This window comes from Chelonoidis abingdonii, chromosome 4, assembly GCF_003597395.2.
Source record: "Chelonoidis abingdonii isolate Lonesome George chromosome 4, CheloAbing_2.0, whole genome shotgun sequence".
Classification (NCBI taxonomy): domain Eukaryota; kingdom Metazoa; phylum Chordata; order Testudines; family Testudinidae; genus Chelonoidis; species Chelonoidis abingdonii.
In genome coordinates, this window is record NC_133772.1 from 70,939,781 (window position 1) to 70,960,498 (window position 20,718).

The 20,718-nt window shown below is 43.5% G+C and overlaps 1 protein-coding gene across 8 annotated transcripts in view; it reads left to right on the plus strand.

Moving 5' to 3' along the window:
- Positions 1–20,718, plus strand: part of TRIM44 (tripartite motif containing 44) — a 547,049-nt gene that overhangs the window by 44,215 nt on the left and 482,116 nt on the right. For all 8 annotated transcript variants that reach the window (XR_012655773.1, XM_032805109.2, XM_075065262.1 and 5 more), the window contains one exon: positions 3,693–3,712. Coding sequence is in view for 7 of the 8 variants with exons in the window: in XM_032805109.2 (XP_032661000.1) it covers positions 3,693–3,712 (20 nt within the window). In the remaining variant the exon portion in view is untranslated. The remainder of the gene's footprint in view (positions 1–3,692; positions 3,713–20,718) is intronic.

Below are 20,718 nucleotides of genomic sequence, written 5' to 3' on the forward strand. Positions count from 1 at the left end.
CAACAATCTTTCGCTGTTGGTACCACTAGTGCAGGGATTCCCAAATTTGTTTCTTGGCTTGTTCAGGGTAAGCCCCTGGTGGGCTCCATGACGCTTTGTTTACCTGAGTGTCCGCAGGTACGGCCGCTCACAGCTCCCAGTGGCTGCTGTTTGCCGTTCCTGGCCAATGGGAGCTGCAGGAAGCAGTGTGGGGCCAGGCCACCGCTTCCCAGGCAGACCCAGCTGGGAAATTGAACTGGGAAATATGGCTGGAGCAAGTTCTTTTCTGGCTATTCTCTCCTTCCTGGGAGCCAGGGGAAACAGAGTGTACATTAGAAAGTTTAGAGTAACCCTGAGGCTAGTGTAGTTTTTCTGAGGGCCAGACAGAGCTCTGCCAAACCCAGAACACAGGGAACTGAAAGAAAATTTGAAGCCACCTTTGCCCCAAGCACAGCGATTGCGAAGTAGATGTAAGAGTGCTACTGATCTGCTTTGGTAATCTTATACCCACTTTCATTCCTTTGTATAACTGTATATGACTACATCAGGTGCAAGGCAATGTTTGAATCAAGCCTAAAAAGCCAAATTCTGTTCTTGGTTACAACTGTGCAACCCTAGTGGAGTCAACAGCCTCAACAAGGGCAGAATTTAGTCCCCTACTTTAGAAACAATGGAGAAAACCAATCAGTGTTTAGAATCCTTTAAGTGGGAGTTGTCCCACTGTGTGCCAGAAACTGAAATTTGGATTCACTGGTGGAACAGCATGACTTCTGGTAGGGTTGTGAATGAATTTGTGTCTGGAGTCTCCATGCTTAGTTGTAGAATTCAAAGTGAATAGTCAACTCCTCATTATTCTTTTGTAAATAGATATGGTTTTGTAGAATTTTCAACATTCCAGTAAAAAGTAGGTGTGGGGGAGGAAATGGGGTGTTCTCTCTAAATGAATAAGACTGGCCCTGTGGAACTTGCAGCTTAGTGTTGGTACCTGAAAACCTAAAAGTGAAATTGATTAGAAACCCAATTGTGATGTCACTTACACTAAAGTAAATCTGGAGAGCAGAATTAGGCATAACTATAAACAGAAGTGAAGGTCCAAGCTGAGAGAAATGAAAGGAACTAGAGAAAAAGCATCAATAAGTAATGAGAAAATTAAATCAAACGTTTTGGAATTCTCTTAATCTAAGGTTAGGTTAGTAACCTAGGAAAAAGAACATGCTTTTTAAAAGCCTGACTGTGCTTTTAGCCTGACCATGGCCCTTAAACTTTTCTCTGTCTGTGGTTGGAAGATTGATTGGTATGTGTCAGGCCAGGTCTACACTGCGACTTTAAATCGGTTTAATGGCCGATATACCGATTTAACGCTGTATCCGTTCACACGACGTCGTCATTAATATCGAGTTAAACGGCTCCTTAAATCGATTTCGGAACTCCTCCCAAACGAGAGGAGTAGCGCTAAATTCGATAGTGATAACTCGGATTAGGGTTCATGTGGACGGAAATCGACGTTATTGGCCTCCGGGCGGCATCCCAGAGTGCAGCACTGACCGCTCTGGACAGCAATCTGAACTCGGATGCAGCGGGCAGGTAAACAGGAAAAGCCCCGCGAACTTTTGAATTACATTTCCTGCTTGCCCAGCGTGGAGCTCTGATCAGCACGGCTGGCGATGCAGTCTGAAATCGAAAAAGAGCTCCAGCATAGACCGTACGGGAGATACTAGGTCTGATCGCTGTATGGGGAGACAAATCTGTTGTATCCAGCTCCGTTACAGAACACGAAATGCCAAAGCGTTTGAATAAAAAACTCCAGGATACACAGCGCTGCGTGACAAGCGTAACGGGAAGCCAGAGACTCAAATGGACGCTCATGAAGGGAGGGAGGGGGTACTGAGGACTCCAGCTATCCCACAGTCCACAGCAGTCTCTGAAAATTATTTGCATTCTTGGCTGAGCTCCCAATGTCTGTAGGTTCAAACACAGTGTCTGGCGTGGTTCAGGGAACAGCTCCTCAGTTTATTTCCCCCCACCACCACGTGAAAAAAAAAAGGGAAAGATTGCTGTGCTATGGCGTTTGCTCAATGCACTCCGCGAAAAAGGCGCCAAAGGGTTGTCTGCTGCCTTCACAAAGGGAGGGGTGAGGCTGTACCCAGCACCCCCCGGGGAAATGTTTTCTGCCCCATCAGGCACTGTGCTCTCAACACGGAAGTGGGAACTATGGGATAGCTGAGGAACAGCTACCCACAGTGCACCGCTCCTGAAATCGATGGTAGCCTTGGACCATGGACGCAAACAATCGATTTCGGGATCCCACTGTGGACGCGCTAAACCGATTTTATTAGATCTGTTTTGTAATATCGGTTTAAGCTAATTCGAAATAATCGTGCAGTGTAGACGTACCCTCAGTCTTGGGTGCAGCAAGAACAAACCAAAGTCTGCTTCAGCAAATGGGCGGTTGGTTACAGACGTCTGATACACAGGTTAAAGATACTGGGGTGAGCAACCAAATTTGGGCATGATTCTTTGCTGTAGTGGATGGTTGATGTGGAAACATTTCTGACGGGATGCAGAATAATGACTTGACTTGGGGCAGATGACAGTCCACACAATCGCCACTTGTGCATATGTCCTTAGTTTTGCTTACAGATAATTTTCTTCTTTATAATTATCTAAGGTAATGTCAAGTTTTTGTCCGTCAGGTGTCAGCTGTTCTATAAGGCAAATGATTTAAGCATTTAAAGATGTATTGAGGTATGCTGTAGATATATAGTTGTCTAGTTATGAAAATCATGAAATTGCATGACTACTTTGGTTTATATACTATTTCCTATCAGACTGTCCAAGCAATCAGAAATCAAAGCTTGCTTAACATAGCTCTTTTCTTTTGCTTTTCCCTAGGGAAAGGCAGTGGGATGGGAGTGTTGTTTGTGTATCCCTATTGTGGAGATACTGCAGTTTGCATGGAATTTGTGACTGATGTAATTGCAATGCTCGTGCTGTATTAACGTCTGATGTAAATAGTTGTACTGCTCTGTATTGAATGAATAGCTTTAATGAAGACTGACTGATTCCTTCTCACACCAGTTTTACATCTGTATACTTTCATTGACTTCAATGGAGCTATTTCTTATTTACCAGTGTATGTGAATGCAAATCAAGCCCAGCATGTTTTGCTTTATATGCAGTTACCATTTAAACTCCCCTTTGTATATACAAATGTAGACTATCGGATGCTAGGTAATATTAGACCCTTGTGCATTTACATACTGTCTGCTTCCACACATACTGGATATCTGATCAACCTGTCTGCGTAGCAGGTAATGGGAAGGCGTTATCACAAAGAGATTGCATTGAGCCTGATTCCCCTTTGGTGCAAGTGGGAGGAAAATGGGGCCTAAAGGATGTGAAAATATTTCAGCTGTATTGGAAGTTGATGTGATTGTGTACTGCTGCGAGATATTGGACTGCGTAGGCCTTATAATAAACAATCACCTGTCCCTCTTGATCGCTGGTCAAGCCAAGCCTGTGACTTTTCAATGTGATCATGATGACCTCAGCTGTTGGAGTATAAACACTTTCCTGCCTTCAAGGCTGGCTGTCTTTAAATGTGCCTGTGCAATACTGTAGTAAAAAGCTTACTAAAATGTTTGCGTGTATCTGAAAAAACAGTTTTCAAATTGCTGAACCCAACACTGCTTTTGTTTTTGTTTTTCCTGCAGAGCCACGATGAGGAACCCAGGTAAGAGTACTTCATTTTTCTGCTCGTCTGTAATGTCTGAAATTCCATTTGAAAAGCAACACGTCTTTAGACTAAAGATTGTGAGAAGCAGCATAGTCCAATGGCCTGATCATGGGACTGAAATCCAAGAACACTAGAGGTCTAGTCCTAGTTGTGCCTCTGACTCCCTCCACAGTCTTAGGCAAGACTCTTCCATCAGAATATTCATACTTAGGTTCTTAAAGTCAGGCAGCTAGCACCATAGTTAAGCGCTCCAAATACATGGCTTGATATTCAGGGATCCTTAACACCGGCAGCTCCCGTTAGCTCCAGGTATACCTGGATTTGGCCTAGTATTTATTTTGGAACCTGTTTTAATATAATTCTGTTTCTGTAGCAATCCAGGCAGGGCAAAAATTTATTAAAGCTCAGTGACTGTGAAAGAAGCTGTCATCCTGGCCTTACCCAATGCATTGCAATGTAAAACTACCTACCTATAAAGCAGTTTTAAAGCATATGAATGTGTGAACCACCACCCTTTACAAGAAGGATCAGACCTGCTACACTGAATGTCACAAATACTATTCTTTTCATAGGGATTCTCCTTTTAGCTCTGATTGAGTAGGGGCTTGTGCTTTTGGAGCAGGAAAACTTGAGTTTATTCTTAGCTTGTGGCCATTGTTGGAGACAAACTTCTCACTTTGTTGTGGGATAAAGTAAACTGAAGGGGCCCAATCTCCTTTAATCTCATGTTACAGAGATGAACAAGTACAATGAGAATCAGTGGATGCTAACCTCTGGTTACTGTTACATTATGTAACTCTTATTCAGTCCTAAATTAAATATGTTTACCTTCTTAAAATGAGAAAATACATGCATGCTGAAATGTTAAATCCAAGAATTAGAAAGAAGGGGGGAAGTGAATTGTTGAATATAGGGGTTGGTCCATTATCATGTCTTCAACAGTGGCCAGAGAAAGGTACAAGAAACCCTCCAGAAAGCAATTATGGAATAACCAACTCATTACCCTAACAAGGAAAGTTTCTTCCTACTCCCTATTAGTTAGAAGTGGTCTTATGTCCCAAAATGTGAGGCTTTATAACCTTTCCAAAACTTAGTTATTTCTTTAATCCTTACTGTCACAACTCTGAATATTCTTACTATCCAAATAAATGTCCAAAAATTCTAATCAGCCTGCAAATTTTTGCCTTCTGTGTGGGTTTCTCTTGGGTGCCCGAGCTACTGAACTCTAATTACATTGTCTCTCTTTAGAACCTGTTTTGGATTGCATTATAACTATTTTTGGTATGTTGTGCTTCTTGTTTTTCTGATTACAGCATTCTTTTGCGCAGATCCACCTGCAGGGCAGAATCTAGGAAATGGGGAAACATCTGGACAATGTCAGATGCAGCCGTTAGAAAGTCCTGTTTTCTCAATTAGCGTTATTTTAGACAGCCCTAGTTAGTGTAGGCTGATAAGGCTTTTTCTAAGTCTTCTTTTTCTTGCCTTCCCCTCCCCTCCCCACCCCATAGCTCCAATTTGATCTGCATACAGGATATCTGATTTAATTCTGTATGGGGCACTTGGCATTCCAATACCACCTTTAAAGATATTGTTATTTTACAGACTGCCAGTTCATTGATACTCAGGAAAGTATTACATGTATGCTAATAGGCTTCAAAAGACTTGTAGCATTCTACATATGTAGGATCCTAAATGAACAATTGACTCTGTGGATGGGCTGCATGGGGGAGTATGGTAAGAATGAACAGTTTAAGATAATGGGATGATAGAGATAAAGCAGATCTTCATGTTCTATTAGTGTTGGACTTTTGGTCTGGCTGCAGATGGTTTAGTGCCATTTCAAGATTGCAGCCAGTAGGTAACAAACAGTGTTAAGTTGTTAGAACCCAGTGACACGTTGCTGCCTCCATGGAGATGCCCTGGTGTAGTCATTGGCACTGATTAGTTTATGCTGAGCTTCTATCTGACTGGATCTGTTGTAACTAACACTTCGGTGCCAATTGTTGCTGTTCTTATTCATTCATTTATGACATTCTCTTCACCATCAGTGAAAGCCTACTGCATCTTGTTGACAAAGGTGTTGATAAAAATTTTAGAATGCAGCTTAATGTAAGAGAGAGATCAGGAGAGGCAACAACGCTTCTCTAAAGGTCGGGGGGAGAGGAGTATAGTTTAAAAATAACAATATGAATTGCTATTCCAGTTCTTGCACCAGCTTGGATTGCCTGGAGCCCAGGGCAAGTAATGTTGTGCCTGTTGTTATTAGACCATTCCATGCAGTGTTCACATTCTCTCTCAGTGGTGTTAATAACCCCAAAAAACTATGGCTGCACTGTGGTGCACTGAAAATGTGGGAAAAGTGTAGAATTGACTTTAATATCAGAATAACACAGGGGTTACTGTGCTGATTGTTGTCTGGTTAATAAAAACTTCAATACTTTCAACACGTCTGAAGCTGCTGCAAAGTCAAGGGACCCTGAAGCAAATTTTAGGTCCAATGTGCCATGGAGTAAATGAGACCTTGTGCATGGACTGAGGCGGCTGGCCATGAGTCTGTCTACTCCAGCAGAGGGAGAAGCAGCCTCAAAGGCCACCTAGACCACTGAAGCAGAGCCACAAGAATAACTGGGTTCAAAAAAGAATTAGTTAAGTTCATGAAGGATAGGTCCATCAGTGGTTGTTAGTCAAGATGGTCAGGGATGCAAACCCATGCCCTGGGTGTCCCTAAGCCTCAGACTGCCAGACACTGGGACTGGATGACAGGAGATGGACCACTTGATAATTGTCTGTTCTGTTCATTCCCTCTGGAGTGTCAGCACCGGCTGCCGTCAGAAGACGGGATACTGGGCTAGTTGGACCACTGACATGACCCAATACGGCCATTCTTATGTGGTGGCCCAGGGAGTAGGAGAGGCCTCTGCTTGTCCAAAGAGTGTGGTGGTGGAGAGAGGTCTCAGCTTATGTATGGGTGGCCCTTTCCACTACCACCCCAATTAAAGAGTGACAGGAATGTCAAGGCCTCCATATAAGGGTATTGCTAGGGGCTAGACTGCCTTAATCTAGCCCATGTACAAGTTCACATGTGTGTTTGATTTTTAAAAGGACTTTATCCATGTTCTTTGTGGATACTAAAAATTTCATCAAAGAAAATAAGAGTCCTTGTGGCACCTTAGAGACTAACAAATTTATTTGGGCATAAGCTTTCATGGGCTAAAACCCACTTCATCAGTTGCATCTATGAAGTGGGTTTTAGCCCACAAAAGCTTATGCTCAAATAAATTTGTTAGTCTCTAAGGTGCCACAAGGACTCCTCGTTGTTTTTGCTGATATATACTAACACAGCTATCACTCTTAAAAATTTCATGGCCCTCTTTGTAAGAGGAGGAATTTGCATTGGTGTCCTTGCCAAAATTTCCTTTCTCTGCCTCTCTAGTGTTGCCTTCCCTGCTGAGCGGGGTTTGCATTTTGCTCATGCTCTGTTTCCAGTGGAAATTTAAAATGCCATTTCTTTGGCCTAAATGATTGTCTCCTTGTGACTTCACCTTTCCCACTTACCTCCAAGCCTCTGTTTTGTAACAAATGGCTTAGTATCTTATCACATTCATGCTTTCTTTAGCCACTTCACCTTCCATCTGCAATACTAGTATCAGATACTCCGGATGTTGTGCTTTGCAATAGCTGAGCTACAAGGCTTTCTATGCTGCTCCTATCCTAGGATTCAGAATATAACCCATCATTATTCTAAACAGCAGTGACTGAAATCCCTGATGAAAATGAAGAGTGATGTAAAGCAAACATGCACAAAATGAAGCTTGCACCCTACCATAGTAGTGTGCATGCTGTATTGAGTCTGCACATAGCTCACTTATACTGTAGCGATATTGGACAGTAATTTTCTCATGCACTTTTATGATCATTGGTTCTTATTCATGCATCATTTACAAATACCCTTCAATGTGATGAATAAAGGAAGAGCTTGAGAGTTACTTTGGGCACCCATCCAACCCTACAGTCATCGGAGCCCTAGCTTTACTAAAGCTATCTCAGTGACAGTAAAGAGATATTAACAAGATCCCAGAAGAAGAGTAAATTATAAACAGGAACAATCTGTTCACCTTACATAGAACAATTTTGAGTTAATAGCCCGCTTTGTCACTAGGGAGCAGTTGTCTATTGTCTTTCCATCTGCCCTTATTCTGTCTCTCTCTGATTAGAACTCATTTGGGCGGGGGTATATTGATGTGTATGGAGATGGAGGTTTAACCAGTGCTTAGTCATTTTTTAAGAGGGTTTTTGCTGAGGGCAGACTTGTAAAGTGGACGGCAGTTTTCCATCTTCTGCTTGCTATTCCTGGTTCTTTCGGTCCAGGTAGGTTTCTTAGCCTCCTTCTGCCTGATCTGGAGGTGAAGTATTGCACTGTGTGAACCTGTGTCATAAAAAATTTCCAGTCTAAACATAAAATCTAATCGCCCACTTTTAGCATGATTATGAAAAAGTAAATGGTATTTTATTTGCCCATCAGATAAAATTATTTGCCTTAAACTTTGTATATCAGATGACGCTACCAAGGCTGCCAGGCTCCATATAATACCCTTACAACTTCTCCTGCCCCCTACATAAGCTAGCCTTGCTTTAGGAATGTAACTGTAATACAAAACTGACACTAGGTGTTAAGAAACTAAGTAATAGCCTTAAGATTCACAGTTGCTAGAATATGCCCCCTCATTACATCTGTTCAGAGCTCCGTATGCAGGACTAGCCCTGGTTACACTTTAAAATTACGGCCTCTCTCTCTTCAGAGAGCCTTCTGCGTGCTAGCAATATAGGGCCAGAGTCTCTTCATAGCGGCCTGGCCCCAGTACAACTCCAATGAGTTAAAAGGAACAGAGAGGGTATAATTGAGAGGAAAAGCCGGCCCATAGTATTTAAATAAGATTAACATTTTTGTGGGAGTGGGTTGGCAAAGAAGACCGTGTCTATATTTGTGACTTGGACAGTACGTATCTTGTTAGAAAGCATTTGTTTTTTCTTTTCTCTGTGAGTTACTCTGACACACAAAGTGTGCTCCATAAAGTGATCTGTGCATAGTCAGTTCATTGCACTCTGAACAGGAATGCTAATGCAGCCATTTTATTTCTCTGCAGTTATGAATTCATTGCTTGGTTGTTGCATTACCTTAGTTTCAGTGGGCTTCCTCATAAGCCCAGGCATATGGCTGTGATACTAGGGAAGCAGAGAGCATGTGAGAGTGGAGCCATTTGTCATTCTGAGAGACCTTCAAATACCCGTGTAGGACTGACGTGAAGAGACTCACCTGTCACACTTCAGCAGTGTAGGGTGAGCAGCATCTTTTTTCCCCCTGTCCTCTCTTTCCCTCAGTAGGATGAAAAGTGGGGCTACTTTATGTGAGCTCTGTCTCTAACAAAACCCAAGCAGTAATTGATTTTCAGAGCATAACAGCTTGCTAATTACAGTGCTTTTTATTTTGTAAGTTTTAGCATGCTTCCAAGAGGACCCTGTCCACACCAGAATATCTTAAATGGTGCCTCTGTAATCACTTATTGCATCTGTTTAATGCTGTGAACATAATTCATGATGGGTCAGGTTGGGGGATTGGAGGGAAGAGATGTGGATGATGTGGTAACTGTGTGCCCTTTTTTACGGATGTTTAGACTGGTATATCTGAAGGGGTCACTAGGCAGGGAGCACTCCAGTAATTACTTATTAAGACAAATGGCTGTATGCCCTAGAATAAGATTCCTCCAAAGTCTCTGAAGCCAGCCCCAGAGTTGGCCACTCAGTGATGGGTTGTATCACAGAAACCCCCTTGGGAGCTGCCACCCGATGAGCAGAGGTAGTCTTGGCACCTGCTTTCTCTTCTAGCTTGAGGCCCCAGCACCCTGTCTTGCTGAGCCAGACACACCCATCTGCTCCAGCAAAGACCCAGGGTCTGAATTACTTGCCCCAGAGCTGCAGACTTCACTGAAAACAGCTCACAGAAGTGTTCCTGTGTTTAGCACTCAGATGCCCATCTCCCAATGGGGTCTAAACCCAAATAAAAAATGCTTGCTTTTAAACCATCTTTTATATTTACAAAGGTACACTCACCAGAGGTCCCTTCCATGGCTTCATTGTCTGGGATAGTGGCTTCGAAGGGCTGGGAGGGTAATTTCATCAGGGCGAGGAAAAGCTCCTGACGGTTGGGGAGAATGGAGTGCTGTGTGCTCTATGCAAACTCGTCCTCGTCTTCCTCATCCGCAGAATCTTCAGCCGTGGCTGAGATTACCACCACCACCTCAGACTCCACGGACAGGGGTGGGATAGTCGTGGTGGACCCCCCCCCCCCCGAGAATTGCATGCAGCTCAGTGTAGAAGCGGCATGTTTGCGGCCCTGCCCCGGACCTTCCGTTTGCTTCTTTGGTTTTCTGGTAGGCTTGTCGGGGCTCCTTAACTTTCACACGGCACTGTACTGAGTCCCTGGTGTGGCCTCTCTCCATCATGGCCTTGGAAATTTTTTCAAATGTTTTTTCATTTCGTCTTTTGGAACGGAGTTCTGTTAGCACGGAATCCTCTCCCCATACAGCGATCAGATCCAGTACCTCCCGTGCGGTCCATGCTGGAGCTCTTTTTCGATTCTCAGACTGCATAGTTACCTGTGCTGATCAGCTCTCCACGCTGGCCAAACAGGAAATTAAATTCAAAAGTTCGCGGGGCTTTTCCTGTCTACCTGGCCAGTGCATCCGACTCCAGATTGCTGTCCAGAGCGGTCACAATATGCACTGTGGGATAGTTCCTGGAGGCCAATACCGTCGAATTGCGGCCACACTAACCCTAATTCGAAATGGCAATACCAATTTGAGCGCTACTCCCCTCGTCGGGGAGGAGTACATATATCGATATTAAGAGCCCTTTATATCGAAATAAAGGGCTTTGTTGTGTGGACGGGTGCAGGGTTAATTTGGTTTAACACTGCTAAATTCGGTATAAACACGTAGTGTAGACCAGGCCTTAGTTTTGGCCTATTTTTTTAATATGTAATTGTAATAACTGCTTTGAGGTTCTAGCCATAGATGAGTTGGCATTTCCTCCTCCTGATAGTCTGCATACCAGTTATAAACTAAAACCCTATCCCGTCTTCATGGATAATATATGACCTTTTTAGTGATGCACAAAGAGAGGATTTTAGTCAGAAGTCTGACAATTGTTAACTTTATTTTTGCCACAGACAGAACTGGGCCTTTAAACTGCCCTGACTGACAGTGCCAAGATGTTCTTTCAGGATCATAGAGTTTTCACTTTTCTGATATTGCTCCATCCACCTTACCCTTATCTACCATGCATCTATTTGGTAGGGCTTTTGGGGTAGGCTGTTAATACGGGTGGGACAGGAGTCTTAATGTGGGCACAGTGTGGCTGTATGTGCATGCTTAATTATTGGCTGTCTGATCCCATTACTGTGTGGGTTTATCTATGAGGCTATTAAATGGAGTGTCATTTTGAATAATCATCAAGGTGCCTAGAGCTGAAGTAGATCTAATTTTTTTTTGAAGTGTTTCACTTTAGTATCCAGTCTTAAACATTTATTCATGCAGATTTCAACCTTCTCTACTCATGCTCATGTCATATGGTTCATAATAAAATTTCGTATTTATTTTATGATCCAACCAGCTGGTGGACTCAAGACTGAGAAATCCTGATGAAACCTTTGTGAGTCTAATCTATGCAGGCATTTACACTGTGATATTCTTGCCGGGGTATTGTGAGTGACTTCATCCTCTGCATTGCTGGAAGTGCAGACCTTACTTTGACTTATTAATTTCTCCCACTTACTGAATGTGGTGATCTGATTCATCTGTGAATGTGATCTGATTCATTTTTGGTGCATACAGTTACTCTTTACGATGTAATAAGGGATGTTTTTTAAATACCTTTTAGATTTCTTTCCTGTTCAGCTACCTGATGGACTTTCTTTTTAAAAAATGTAAATACATCTACTGAGGACTTTGCTCCCTCTTTCCAGTGTTGTGTAGAGCACAGGTCTGCAGCCCAGGGAATCTGGGACCATCTCGCGATAAGAGCAGGGTTACAGTTGCATTGTCTTTATATAAGACCATTTTTAATACCATTCAGTTTTAAAAAATACAATAAGGAAGTTACTGATTATTTCTTAGAAGTAGCTTGCTTTTCTCTGCCACCTAGTCTTACTTGACTTGTGAAAGTATCTTTTAAAATTCTTGCAGTGATTTGTAATACATCCCATGGAGCACATATGCAACTCAGCCCAATTAATATAACATTAATGAGAGGCTGACAGGTGATGCTGACAGGTAGTGAATCTTACTACAATGACTTAGAATAGTAGAGGAGAAGAAAGATTGTCCTTTTTCAAAGCTACAATGACTTATCTGTCATCCCAGAGGACAGATGGGGCAGAGGGTGCTCAGAATCCAGTGAAGAGATGGCATAAACTGTGTCCAAGGGTATGTTTACACTGCAGTTAGATAGTTGGCACAGGCCAGCCATGGGTGACTTGGGCTTGGGCTAAAGGACTGATTAATTGCACTGTAGAGGTTCAGGTTCGGGCTCTGGGACCCTCCCACCTTATGGGGTCCTGGAGCTCAAACCTCTACACCACAGTTAAATAGCCTGAGCCCTGTGAGCTCAAGTCAGCTGGCAGAGTCCTGAAGCAGGTTTTTAATTGCTGTGTAGACCTATTCCAAGTGCTTGCAAAGGGTCATGGCCTAATCTTCTGCATATGTAAACACAATTTCATGTGGGCCACAAAAAAATAGGGTATTACTGCAATCTCTCAGCAAATGGAGTATTTGTTCTTGTCTTCACAGTTCAGTTTCTTTTTTTACACTACTGCTTCCTGGAGGCTGGATGTCACAGATGTGTTACCTGATGGATATATATAATAATTTTATTTTTTATGAATTATGGTCTCAGCTGTGGCACAATAAACAAGACAATATGACAGAACTTAATGAGCTGGCCAGGCACGTTCAGTAGGATAGCTATGCTGCTTAAATAACAAGTGCAGCTGAAAGTTCTCCTGGTTTCCAGGTGTCTCCAGTTGAATACAACTTGACCAGCATCTGCTAAAGTATCTATTTAACAAACACAGAAGTGAGAGAAAACAGGCAAGATGTTTTGTCAGCTAGAAAGACCGGTGGGCTCCATATCCCTAGCATTTGTGTTATAGAATTATCGCTCCTTTGCTGAACAGTAGCAGAGTTCTGGGCCTTGTAGTTGATGAAAAGTTGGGTATTTTCTTAATTAACATTCATGTTTACAAAACATGCACAAGACCTGTTTCCTTGAACCAAGTGGCAATAGACTTCACCAAGGCAAAATGTTCTCTTGCAGAATCCTCAGATAAGGCACCAGTGCCCTGTCTTAAGAAGTAGTTTTCTTGGGCCTCTGTCTTCAGGGCCTCATGCAGGGCTAAGGGTGTGATCCATGAAGCAACTTATGTACCTAAACTCCAGCATTAAGTACCTAAGAACCCATGCACAGCACCAGTGCAATCCATGAAACTCCGGCTTGGCTGCTTCCAGACTGCATAAGTGTCTAAACACACTCGGCACCTAACATTCTGCTGTAAAGTAGGTCCTAAGTTTTAGATTCTGGAGCATGTGCACTACTGTCACACTCTAGGCTTACAAATGCCTGTCTCCCACCTAAGCCCCGGTGTGGTTCACGAGCAGGGGAAAAATGAGCATTTGGCCAACTGTTTTGTGTGCAGGTCTTGATCAGGTAGGTGTGGTCACAGGCTGCCTACCAAATTGGGTCCCATTTGAAATGGAGGGAGTGGTGACCTCACTGCCCACCGTATAGCTCAGTGGATAGAACACTTGTCTGGGCAGTGGGAGATCAAGGTTCAGTTCTCTCTCTCTGCCAAAGTGGGAGAGAGGATATGAACAGGGGTCTCTCACCTTTCAGGAGAGTTCTCTAACCACAGAGTTATGGCATAGTCTGATGTGAGATTCCTTAACAAGTGCATAACTCATTCCCATGAGAAGTGGCCTAAATGCGTAAGCCACCTGACTCCAGGAGGTGGGTTCCCATTCATGGATTGCAAGAGATAAGAGAGGGGTGTGCACGCATCTCTGCAGTTGGTATCTCTGATAAGTGCATTTAGGCCGCTCTCTGTCTAGCGTACTGGCTTTCGTGAATTGCATAATCTCCGGTGCCATCTCTCCCATTCATTGTCTAAGAAGCCTAGGTACCTAACTCCGCTTTGCAGCTCACAGTGGTGTTCCTGTAATTTTTCTAGATGACTAAGAGTTAGGTGTTTTGATGCTCAAGATTGCAGCGCCTGAGACCCTTCTTGGATTCCACCCTACCTGCTTTACAAACTCTGTGCCCCTTTTCTCCTTCAGCCCCTGCCCCTTTTACCTAGCATCTCCTTATTCCCAGGTTGCTCAGAAACCACATGGCCTGCAACAAGGTGAGTCTGGGCATCTACTCTCCTTTCATGTAGCTGCGTTTCAATACAAAGGAAGCCCAGAAAGGTGAAAGGGCACAGAGAAGGGTGCTCTAAAACACATTATATCCTCAACAACTCAGAATGCAGTGCTGCTGTATGGCATTTTTAACTCTCTCCAGAGAGGTTTCAACTTGGGTGATTATTTATCAATGACCCTTAACAATCAACTACTAGCACATTTTGGCATAACAGAACCATAGCAGTTCTGTTATGAGGAGAGAGGACAAGGTGCCTGTTAGATTCAAGATTGTTCTATGCAATATATTTTCTGGGTTTTTTCTATTGCACTTTAAAATGTCTCCAGGGTTGGGGCTTCTGACATTTCGCTCTCCTTGGGAGATTTTTTTTTCACAGTTTTCTGCTATATAGATCTTGCTCTCAAGAAGTTTTTCTTTGTTAGAATCTAAATTTCTATTCCTTAGCTTTATCCCTCTGTACAATGCAAAATAATTCATGTGTTCATTTCCATTTTTTTATAGAACATTTTCCTCATTCATTCTGATCAGATAACTTCTTTGGTGTGAGGTAATATGCAAGCATAAAATATTTGTAAATGAATTATTCCAAGGGGATTTTATAGATCTGGCAAGTTCCCTCTGTCTAAATGGGGATTGGCTGGCACCATTTAAAAAAAAAAAAAAGGTAATGCTATCTCAACTACTTTTAAACATACTAAAAGACTTAAAAAAATCAGACTTGAACAAACTCAAAGAATGGGTAGATAAGATCCCATGGGAAGAAAATCTAAGGGGAGGAGGTGTTCAGGAGAGCTGGCAATTTCTCAAGGAGACAATATTAAAGGCACACTGCAGACTATCCCAATACAAAGGAAAGGTTGGAAGAATAGTAGGAGGCCAATGTGGCTCCATTCGGAGCTCTTTAATGACCTAAAAATCAAAAAGGAATCCTACAAAAAATGGATACATGGACAAATTGCTATGAAGTACTGCAAAAGAATAGCACAAACATGTGGGAACAAAACCAGAAAGGATAAGGCACAAAATGAGTTACACCTAGCAAGGGACATAAAAGGCAATAAGATGCTCTTTAAATTCAAGAGAAAAATGAGGAAAAGTGTAGGTCCTCTAGGGGGAAGGAGAACTAATAATTGATGACAAGAAAGCTGAGGTGTTTAATGCTCATTTTACTTCAGTCTTCACTAAAAAGGTTAGTGGTGACCATGCACTCAACACAATTAATATTAGCATTAAGGTGGAAGGGAATGAAAGCCAAAATAGGGAAAGAACAGGTTAAAGAATATTTAGAGAAGTTAGATGTATTCATGTCAACAGAGTTTAATTAAATTTATCCTAGGGTTCTTAAGGAGCTAGATTAAGCAATTTTGGAACCATTAGCAATTATCTTTGAGAACTCCTAGAGGTGTGGGGTCTCAGAGGACTGGAAAAGGACAAACATAGTACCTGTCTTTAAAACGGGGGATGAGGAAGACTCAGGGAATTATAGACTAGTCACCCTAACTTTGATACCTTGAAAGAAACTGGAACTAATTTGTTGGCACCTGGAGGATAATAGGGTCATAAATAATCAGCATGGATTTGTCAAGAACAAATCATGTCAAACCAACCTACTTTTCTTCTTTTACAGGGTTACTGGCCTAGTGGATAATGGGGGCAGTAGTAGATGTGATTATATCCCGATTTTTAGTAAGGTTTTTAGCACAGTTCTACATGACATTCCCATAAGAAAATTAGATTAAATAACTATAAGGTTGGTGCACAACTGGTTGAAAGACCATAATCAGAGTAGTTACCAGTGGTTTACTATCAAATTGGGAGGTTGTATCTCGTGGGGTCCTGCAGGAGTCAATCCTGGGTTCAGCATTAGTCAATCTTTTCATTAATGACTTGGCTAATGAAACAGGGAGTGTGCTTATAAAATTTTCAGATGACACCAAGCTGGGAGGGGTTGCAGGCACTTTGGAGAATAGGATTAGAATTCAAAACTACTTTGAGAAATCAGAGAAATGGTCTAAAATCAACAAGATGCAATTCAGTAAAGACAAGTGGAAAGTACTTCACTTAAGAAGAGAAAACCAAATGCACAAATACAAAATGGGGAATAACTGACTAGGTGGTAGTACTGTTGTAAAGGATCTGGAGAGTATAGTGGATCACAAATTGAATAAGTCAACAATGTGATGCACTTGTGAAAAAGGCTAATATCATTCTCGGGTTTATTAGCAGGAGTGTCATATGTAAGATACAAGAGATATTTGTTGCACTCTGTTTGGCACTGGTGAGGCCTCAGTTGGACTATTGTGCCCGGTTCTGGGGACCTCACTTTAGGACAAATTGGAGATAGTCCAGAGGAGAGCCACAAAACTGATACAAGATTTAGCCACGGTCTGCACTAGCAGCGGGGTTGACCTAAGATATGCAACTTCAGCTACTCGAATAGCGTAGCTGAAGTTGGCATATCTTAGGTCGACTTACTTGGTCATGAGGATGGCGGTAAGTTGACTGCTGCCGCTCCCCCGTCGACTCCACTTCTGCCTCTCACGAGATGGAGTTCCAGAGTCGATGGGGAGCGTGATCGGGGATCGATTTTATTGCATCTACACTAGACGCGATAAATCAATACCCAATTGATCGATGAAGACCCGCCCTACAGAAAACCTGACTTCTGAGGAAAGGTTAAAAAACCATGGGCATGTTTAGTCTTGAGAAAAGAAGAGAGGAGGAGGGCGGGGGGAAGAGGTTTTGATAAGTCTTCAAATGTGTTAAAGACTGTTTATACAGAGGACTGTGGTCAATTGTTCTCCAGTCAACTGAAGGTAGGAGAAAAGTGTTGGGCTTAATGTGCGGCAAGGAAGATTTAGGTTAGATATTAGGAAAAAAGTTCTAACTATAAGGATAACTAAGCTCTGGAATAGGCTTCCAGTGGAGGTTGCAGAATCCCTGTCATAGGAGGTTTTTAAAAAACAAGTTGGACAAACACCTGTCAGGGATGGTGTAGGTTTACTTAGTCCTGCCTCAGCACAGACGGCTGGACTTGATGATTTCTCAAGGTCCCTTCCAGCTCTACATTTTGATGATTCTATTGTGATTTAACAAAAAAATCTGTGACGTTTGCTATCTCTGAGGCCTGGTAATGGCATATGGAATCTTCCACTTCTCCCCTGCACACCAAATCAGTAGTGACCAAAAGTTGTTACTATTTTACAGCAGTGTGCAAACTGAATGTATACTTCTTTATACTCTACCAATATAAACCTCACCAGCAATTATTTTAGGTGTTGTCGGGGGCTAAAACTTTTGTACACTGCTTACCCTTTTCCGAGGTCCATGGATGAAAGGCACTGTACTCAGGCCTGGTCTACACTACGTGTTTAAACTGATTTTAGCAGCGTTAAACCGATTTAACGCTGTACCCGTCCACACAACGAGGCCCTTTATATTGATATAAAGGGCTCTTTAAATCGGTTTCTGTACTCCTCCCCAACGAGAGGAGTAGTGCTAAAATCAGTATTACCATATGGATTTGAGTTTAGTTTGTGGCCGCAATCGACAGTTATTGGCTCTCCGGGGCGGTATTCCCACAGTGCTCCACTGATGAACCGTTCTGGACAGCAATCTGACTCGGATGCGCCAGTGGCTAGGTAGACAGGAAAAGCCCCAATGAAACTTTTTGAATTTTTCATTTCCTGATTTGTCCAGCGTTGGAGCTCTGTCAGCTGGTGGCGATGCGTCCAACATCAAAGAGCTCCAGCATTGACCGTACGGGAGAATACTGGATCTGGCCACTGTATGAGGAGACACATCTTTCTGTCAGACTCCGTTACGAAGATGAAATGCCAAAGCATTTAAAAATCTCCAGGCTATGATTACAGATCCACAGCACGTGCTGCGTGACATTGCGTATGGAAGCCAAGATCAAATGGATGCTCAGGGAGGGGGGGTACCGAGGGACTCCAGCTATCCCACAGTCCCGCAGTTCTCTGAAGTCATTTGCATTCTTGGCTGGAGCTCCAATGCCTGTAGCGGTCAACACCATTGTCCTGGGTGGTTCAGGGTCTATCTCGTCAATTTACGCCCCCATCCCCCTCCGGTGATAAAAAAGGGGAAAATCGTTTTGTTGACCTTTATATTCACCATATGTATCTGGGCATGCTGCTGGAAGACACGATGCTGCAGCGTAAACCGTCGCATTCCTTCTCTCCTCTCTCCCCGCCCCCCATATGGAGCGGTTACGTGCGAGTAGTACTGATAGCTGTCCTCGTCATGAGCCTGTGAGTACTTCAGCTGGCCTCATGGGTGAGGCCGGCCGGGGCGCTGGGTAAAAATAGGCCTGATTCCCAGTCATTTCCCAGGTAGATGTACAGAACAGCTGGTAACTGTCTCATCATGCCACTGGGGCCTGAGCTCCATCAGCCCCCTCCCTTTCATGTGTAAAGAAGATTCTGTTATACCTGGACTTATGCAGTGGGGAATGGCTGGGCTCCTTCCCCACACCGCTTAATGTTCCTGCCTGGACTTCCATGCAGCATGGAGGCTGCTTCCTCTCATTTACCTCACTAACAAGTCAGTTTTCTTATTCTGCATCTTTTACTTCATGGACAAAATGGGGGGACACTGCACGTTAGCCCAGGAAGGTTGGGGGAGGAGGGAGCAACGGGTGGGCGTTGTTGCGGGGCACCTCCTATGAATGGCTATGGTATCATTTCTCGGGATCTGACACGGAGCGGCTGTGCTCCCTGGTTCTTTGACACTGGTTCTCTAGTAACTTTGACCCCATATTTCTATGAGGCGGACCTGACCTATTTTAGATTCCATAACGGAAGGTTAACTCGGGGAAGTCTTCATTTTGTCTTTGGCGCCCCGGCCGACCTAAGCCATGGGACCATGCACAGCCGAGACGGTATCAGAAGAAACAGAATAACCGTCATCATCATTGCCATTTTACAGTGGTACAGCAGATTGGTACAGAACGACTGATAACCATCTCTGCTCTATTCATTGCAAGGCAAATGAACTGTTGCGTGTAGTGCTGCAGTAGTCGCCTCTGTCAGTGGCATCCAGTACACATACGGTTACAGTACCAAAAGGCAAAACAGGCTCTCTGGTTGCCCATGCTGGGCGTTCTGCGAGGCAACCAGGGGAAAAAGGGCACGAAATGACTTGTCTGCACGTTTGCTTTCCCGGAGGAAGGAATGACTGATGACATTTACCCAGAATCACCCGCGACAATGATTTTTGCCCCATCAGGCACTGGGATGTCAACCCAGAATTCCAAGGGTCAGGGGAGACTGCGGGAACTATGGGATAGCTACAGGATAGCTACCCACAGTGCAACGCTCCAGAAATCGACGCTAGCCTCGGACCATGGACGCACACCGCCAAATTAATGTGCTTAGTGTGGCCGCGTGCACTTGACTTTATACAGTCTGTTTTACAAAACCAGTTTATGTAAAATCGGAATAATCCCGTAGTGTAGACGTGCCCTCAGTTTTCCATATAATACGCGCAGAATAGGAAGTCACATATTGCAGCAAAAGGGGCAGCCAAATCTTCAGTTGCTCTTTGTGGGTGACAGAGTCTGTTCTTTGCAGCCCACACGCTGGGCTGCCTAGAGCAGCAGACTGCCTATGGCTGGCACTCCCTAGCTGCCCCACTAAACGATCCTCTTGTCCCTTCCTAAATGGGACTCCCAATGTTTACATCTGACTTACAGGAAGAAATCACAATTGCTGCCATTGTGACTTGGTTTCTTTCCAAAAGTGCCACTGTTCACCCAGTGGCAGATGCAGGCCAGTTGTTGTCATGGCAACAAGGGCAGAGGAAGGAAGGCAGCTTAATTCCAGAGCTGATAATTAACTGGGGGGGATAATTGTAGCAGGAGGGGAAGCTCTCCGTAATTATAGGAGAACAGCACCGATGAAAAGGCAGGGCACAGATGCTGTCAGTGTTGTGTGCCCTGCTGTAGCCGTTTAAGTTGTCGCAGGCTGGGAAGTGTTGTGAAATGGGGAGACACTGCCATTCATAGCAGGGCAGAGCACCTCCTGGGGAGCTTTGACTTGGGGAAGGATTAGAGGAACAGATCCATTAGGGAAGCAATAAGGAGATCGTCAGAAAGGGAGAACCACTTACATTTACAAAGCAGATTCCAAATACTTTATAGGCTGCTAACCAAATTCCATTCACACGTACATCAGTATGTACCAGTAATACAACGAGCTGAAACTAAAATAAGTGGTAGGTAGACAGATATGGGCACAGAGAACATAAGGCCTTTGGCCTGAGTGCAGTTACTCAAGGCTTACGCTGTGTGATGGAGAGGAGAATTACAATTGGATGAAATATACACATGGAGAGCTATGAAATGCAGCCATTTCTGGGGTGGAATACTGCAGCCAGTCATTTTGGCAACATTAGACATTTCTTCAGAAGGCAGCATGTACTGACCACAAGCTGTCGGGGCTTTGGCTTAATATCTAATCTGAAAGGCAGCAACACAGCATCCCCATCACTATGCTGAGCAGTGCTTTATTGCT